Source organism: Lathyrus oleraceus, chromosome 5 (genome assembly GCF_024323335.1).
Source record: "Lathyrus oleraceus cultivar Zhongwan6 chromosome 5, CAAS_Psat_ZW6_1.0, whole genome shotgun sequence".
Taxonomy (NCBI): Eukaryota; Viridiplantae; Streptophyta; class Magnoliopsida; order Fabales; family Fabaceae; genus Lathyrus; species Lathyrus oleraceus.
The window spans coordinates 563,681,918-563,688,423 of record NC_066583.1 but is presented as its reverse complement, the minus strand read 5'-3'; the positions used below and the strand labels follow the sequence as shown (position 1 = coordinate 563,688,423).

General features: G+C 35.8%; 1 protein-coding gene across 1 annotated transcript; it reads left to right on the top strand.

Moving 5' to 3' along the window:
* Nucleotides 1-430: 430 nt before the first annotated feature.
* LOC127082079 (uncharacterized) lies at nt 431-1,699 on the top strand. Its single transcript, XM_051022306.1, has one exon. It carries the CDS (start codon nt 431-433, stop codon nt 1,697-1,699), a length of 1,269 nt encoding a protein of 422 aa, XP_050878263.1.
* The last annotated feature ends 4,807 nt before the right edge of the window (nt 1,700-6,506 follow it).

Below are 6,506 nucleotides of genomic sequence, written 5' to 3'. Positions count from 1 at the left end.
AGAAGTTGTATTATTATTTAGATAATATGGTTAGTTTAAAAAATATAATAGATTAGTGTTTTGAGTAAAAATTGATAAGTGTGTATATATATTATTTAGATAACTAAATAAATAGAAGTTGTATTATTAATATTATGTTTAAAATAATGTATAAAAAAACAAAACATTAATTTCATATATATTAGGGTATATGTCTAAAATGTTTTTTTTTTAAATAACACATATTAGGGTATATGTTTTATAAATATATGTTTAGTTTAAACAATAAAGTATGTAATAGTTATATTATATATTTATTAATAGTATAATATAATTTTTTTAAATTGTACGTAATAATTAGTTGGATGTACGATAGAACGATTTTTAAATTGGACGATAGAGGAATATCACTTTTGAAATTAAAATAGTAACGATTTTGTAAATGTGCAGTATGGAATATTTTCATTACTATCGTAGTTGGATGTACGATAGAACGTATCCAGGAAGACGTGGACTTAAACCGAACTTTGAGGAAGGAGTTAAAGGGTTTATCACATGGGCTTTCGCTCAAGAATGTTGTCTAAGCGAAGGAGGAGTAAGATGTCCTTGTCTAAAATGTGAATGTAGACCTATAATTAGTGACCCGGAGGAAGTAGAACGTCATTTGAAGAGAAGGGGTTTCATTAAAAATTACTGGGTTTGGACATATAATGGAGAACAGTTGCCGAGTAATGTACAAAGGACTACGACTACACATGCTTCTAGCAGTCGATCACATATGGAACACCGGGAAGAATTTAGTTTGATCAGTGACATGGTTGGCGATGCTTTTGGGGTTAACGTGACCTATGATGAACCTCAAGACTTCGATCAGGAAGAGTTGCCGAATGAGGAAGCTCAAAAATTTTATCAATTGTTGCAAGAAATGAATACGCCGTTGTTTGAAGGGTCGTCAGACTCAAAATTATCGATGTGTGTGAGATTATTGGCCGCCAAGTCCAATTGGAATGTTCCTGACCAGTGTTTGGAATTCTTTGCAAAAATGATGTTGGACGCAACTCCTACGAAAGACAACCTTCCCACAAGTTTTTATGATGCAAAGAGGTTGGTGTCGAAATTGGGTTTAGAGGTAAGAAAGATTGACTGTTGCACTAATGGTTGCATGTTGTTTTACGATAATGAGTTTGGTACTAATGATGGATCGTTGGAGGAATGTAAGTTTTGTAAGAGTCCGAGATACAAAGTTCGCAGTAAAGCCATTAACCGTAAGCAAAAACATGTGGCAGTGAAGTCCATGTTTTATCTGCCGATCATACCAAGGTTAAAAAGAATGTTTGCTTCAATGCATAGTGCAAGTCAAATGACATGGCATCATACAAACCAAACAAGTTCGGGCACAATGCGACATCCATCTGATGGTGCGGCATGGAAGCACTTCGATATGATACATCCTGATTTTGCAGCAGAACCTAGAAATGTCAGACTTGGACTATGCTCTGATGGTTTTACTCCATATGTCCAAGCGTCTGGAAGTGGATATTCTTGTTGGCCAGTTATTGTTACCCCTTACAACCTCCCTCCTGAGATGTGCATGACAAAACCATACATGTTTTTGACTTGCCTCATTCCAGGTCCAAAGAGTCCAAAAGCTGGAATAGATGTGTATTTACAGTTGAGATTCGTATGGATCGAAGGTACAAAGAGTATGACCCTTTTATAATGTCACATATTGTTAGGCAAGTTTATTATGTTCCTTATCCTTCAACTCAGCCACGTAAACGAGGATGGTGTGTTGTAATCAAAACAAAACCATTGGGTCATATCGAAGCCGATGATGTAGTAGTCGAAGATGTCGCTTACCAAGATGATGAAACTTCTCAAGTTAATGATGTGATTGAAGTTGAACAAATTACAAGTTTGTGTGATACAGTGGTTGAGGGCCATCAAGTTGATGCATCCACATTGTTGACAGAAAATGATGTGGATGAAGAATGTGAAGAGTTTGTATCCGAGGATAGTATCAGAACAGATGAAGACTTTGAATAGATAGTATGATGTATTGTTACTTAATGTACTGTGTAATGTTACTTAATGTACTGTGTAATGTTACTTAATGTAGGATGTATTACATGTGTTTATTGATTGTAGATAAAATGCCGCCCCGAACCGATAGGGGTAAGGGTCAGCAGCGCCCGAGGATAAGGGTATGTGAGGCTCCTCAGTCGGCCGTATGTCCTCCCCCACAGAGTCAGGTAGAGCCCATGTCTACGACCTCTCAACATTTTATGCCACTGCAGTCATCTATGGGGTATCCTCCCCCACAGACTCAGGTAGATCCCATGACCATGGGTTCACAGCCTTTTCTCTCGCTACTATCATCCCATGGTTATCCTATGGCCCAACTTGGGAACCCATCCTTTATTAGCCCATCTGGGAACCCATCATTTATTAGCCCATCTGGGAACCCATCCTTTATTAGCCCATCTGGGACTTCATCATACCATCAGACTGGGGGATCTAGTTTTCCTCATCCCTCACAGGTACCCCCACCCTTCATGCAGTCTGGGATCTTTCCAGATCCCACACAGGTACCTCTGTCGTCCCAGCATCCCACAAACACACCATCATCATCCACGCATCATGGGGGATCTCGCACCCCACACCCACCACGTGCCACAGATATACCCGTGCCTGAGGAGCAGGAGGAGCAGGATGACCAGGAGCAGCAGGATGACCATGTTTTAGAGCAACCAACTGCAAATCCCACAGAGTATGAGATGATTGATGGCAGATATTTTATTGAGCCATGTGGAAAATCGTAAGTATCTAATTTATAAATTTTATTTAGTATACATGTTTCCATGTTTCCATGTTTATAATTAACACTTATTCAAATTGTTGTTTAGTTTCTCTCCGAGTAGGCCAGCTGCACAGTGTGTAAAACATGTGATTCAACAAATGTATAAAAAAGCTTGGAAGTCATTCAAAGAACTTTCCAAGGATGAGAAAGATGAATGGTTTGATAAATTTAAGGTAAAATAAATTTTATTGTTGTTATTTTAATTAGTTATTTTATTGTAATATATTATCTAACACTTATCTAACAATTTTTTTGAATGTCATACAACATTGTAGGAAAAGTGTACGTGGAATGTAATGGATGAATATATGATTAGAAAAAATTATCGGGGAAGAACATCTGTCCGACTTTCTGACATGCTTAGGCGTGTCAGACTTGATTGGGAAGAACGAAATATTCGTCCCAACTGGATAGGCAAGGAAGTATTTGACGAACTTCTTGCCTATTGGGCTACCGATAATTTTAAAGCTAAATCTCAAAAAGCAAAAGACATGAGAGCATCCGAAAGGGGGGTTGCCTTAATGCTACAGGAAGTATAAGCATTGGAGAACATGCAAAACGAATGGTAAAAATTATAACTACGGTTTAAAATTATATTTTGATTTATTATGTGTTTAATTAAATTTATTTATATTAATCAGACACAGGCACAAGGAAGACCCCCCCGACTTAATGAGTTGTTTGTGAAGACCCGTACAAAAAAATCGGGGGATTTGGTTGATGATCGGTCGAGAAGAACTATAGTAAGTTGTTTCTATTTTTTTTTTTTTGTTAAAATTCTATCAATTTTGTGGCGTGAATTTCACGTGGTAATAATGTTTGTGGCATGAATTTCATGTGGCAACAATATATGTGGGATTCTTTTCATGTCACAACTGTATCTAATTATTTTATTTGTTGTATGTGTAGGAGGAGTATCAAAGATTGCTCACACAATTTCTAGTTGAAAATCCTCAATATACACCTGTTGGTTCTAATCCGCTTGATCCACGCGTGGATATGTATATCTGGAGCTTAGTCACTGGAGGGAAGGGACGTAATGGGTGTTTTTTTGGTGTTGGTCCTTTGGCTGGCAACTACAGAACCGGAGATAGAACTTTATTTGATAGAGTTGCAAGTGGGGAAGGAACGTCCCGTCCAACACAATTGACACCTGAAATGATGGAAACGGTGAGGCAACTGGCTCTAACAGAGGCTAGACGAGAGACGGCGGAGCGTGAGGCGGCGTTAAAGGCCGAATTAGAGGAAATGAAAAAAAGACAACACGATATGGAGGAGCAAATGAGACAATTTATGCAGTCCATGAGTAGAAATCAAAATCAAAGAACAAGTGAAGACGATGTAGATGACGACGAATTTGATGTGTAATATTTATTTAGTTTTAAATATTAATTTTTGTATAAATAATTACTTTGCTATTTTATAATACATTTTCATATGTGTAATTTTAATTTAAAAATATTTCACTTAATTATTAATTATTCTATATTTTATTATTTATTAATTATTTTATCTTTTATTAATAATATAATTTAATAATAACAATATATTTTATCTTTTATTTTAATTTTGTTTTTAAGTTGTGAAGTGTAAATCACGTGGGTAATTTGCCACGTGATTTTCATGTGGCAACATACCATCCATTTTCAAATGTTGTGACGTGATATTCATGTGGCAAAGTTGTGTCATGAATATCACGTGGCAAAGTTTAAGCGCAGAAGGAAGTAAATTTCAAATGTTGCGACGTGATTTGCCTTTGGCAAATTAGCGACGTGTTTATCACGTCACAAAAAGTTGCCACACGCGTTCCAGCGACGTGAATCAACACGTCGCTATTTTTGACTAGTGAAGTGATTTTCACCTTTGCCACGTGATAATCATGTGGCAGGGGGGAGTTTTTCTTGTAGTGATATATGCACCCCCATCTGAATCACGATTAACCCGTTTTTCATAAACTAAACAACAATTGATTGTTAAATTTAATAAAAAGAATTGCAATACATTTCTTTACCATAATATAAATACTAAGAATTTGTGTAATATGGAACTCTCCAAGAGAGTTTGAAGGAGGACTCTCACTACAAAAATGATATTGATTTCTGATTAATTTTTCAAAAAACTTATAACTATGCGTCATAGAGTTTGTTAAAAAGCAATTTAATTTCCAAGGAATAGGGTTTTCTAAACACATAGGGGATATGCTTCATAGAGGTTGCGAGAACATGAGTCTTCACATAGCTTGGTGAAGGCCACATGTTAGAGAGTTATGAGGATATGCTACTTCGAAAAGATCATGGAGCTACACGTCAGAAGTTGTGGGGAGTTGTTTCCTTGGAAAGTTGTGTAGTCATTAAGGAAAAAGTTTTGACGGGCACTAGCTTGCCATTGCGTTTTTATTGGAAATTCGCCAAGTTCCGTTCAAAAATTTCACCACAATTTAATGAATTTCGAATCAAATTTTGATGAACAAGAATCAATTTTTTTTATTGATAACTCCTCTTATTCTTCACTCTTTACTCGAGTGAATCAACCACACTTTGGTTGTAAAATTTCGCTGCATAATTGAGAATGAAAAGAAGCAAAATTGAATTGGGGAAGAAAATAAAATTAGGGTTTTTGAGTAAGGAAAAAGAAGAAGAAGAAATTTCTACATAGTTTCTCTCTGCTTTCAAACTGAGAATTTCATTATTTTCAATTGCAAGTTCTTAAAAATGTGTTACAATCAATAATAGGGGTTACTCCCTATTTATGGATCTAGGTTTCCTTGCTTCTTAAGCAAAGCGAAAAATACTTAATTCTGTTAATACTACAAATTAGACCTAAGTCGAAGTTCCAGTCGATGTACACTACTTCAACGTTTCGACAACATAATGCATTTCGACGATAACAGTCTCTTTCAAAATGTTGCTTTTGATACAAAGAATTACATTCTCTGCAGCTTTTTCCTATAAAAAGAAGGAATTTGTATTCCATTTGTTCATCAATTTCATATAAGATAAGCCTTTTTTAATATTCAGATGTTATAAACATGAATCATCGAATCCATATTTGTCCCACTTGATAATAACCACGTAGAATCCACAAAGGGTGGAAGGCAACATCTAGAATAACTAGTATGTCCTTGCCATTTAGGAGACATTGTATTTTGAGGTAAATTCATTTTTAAGGCAAGAAGGAACATGACTCAATCTTGAGTCAAGTAACAGATATAGATAGGAGTCAAACATTTGAATCCCATGCAAAAGGAGAATAATGCCATAAGCGACTATAAAAGTTATTACATAATGATAGAGGAATAAAGACTTGATTAAAGTCAAAGTAGCTATAAATATGTTGTGGGGAGAATTACAAAGAGGATGATCATTTATTCACATATCACTAACCCTAAGAAGCCTCTGGTTTTGCATATCACATGCACAATCTCTCCTATTGTACTCACTTCAAGTACAAACATGGAAAAACCTGATCCACGAGAATAATAAGGGATACCCTTTCAAATAAACTCTTTCATTTAGAGATTAATTTGTTGGATTTGCGTTGTTTACCATGAAAGTTTGATAGTCATGTTCCAAAATCATAAGTAGAAAGGAAAATAAACTCATTTTCCCCTAAGGGATATAATTGTGTCCTACGGGGTATATTTGTTCCATATGGGGTATCATTGTGC

Coding starts and splice junctions, on each gene's coding strand:
- LOC127082079 (XM_051022306.1), top strand. CDS start 431: ATGGAATATTTTCATTACTATCGTAGTTGGATGTACGATAGAACGTAT.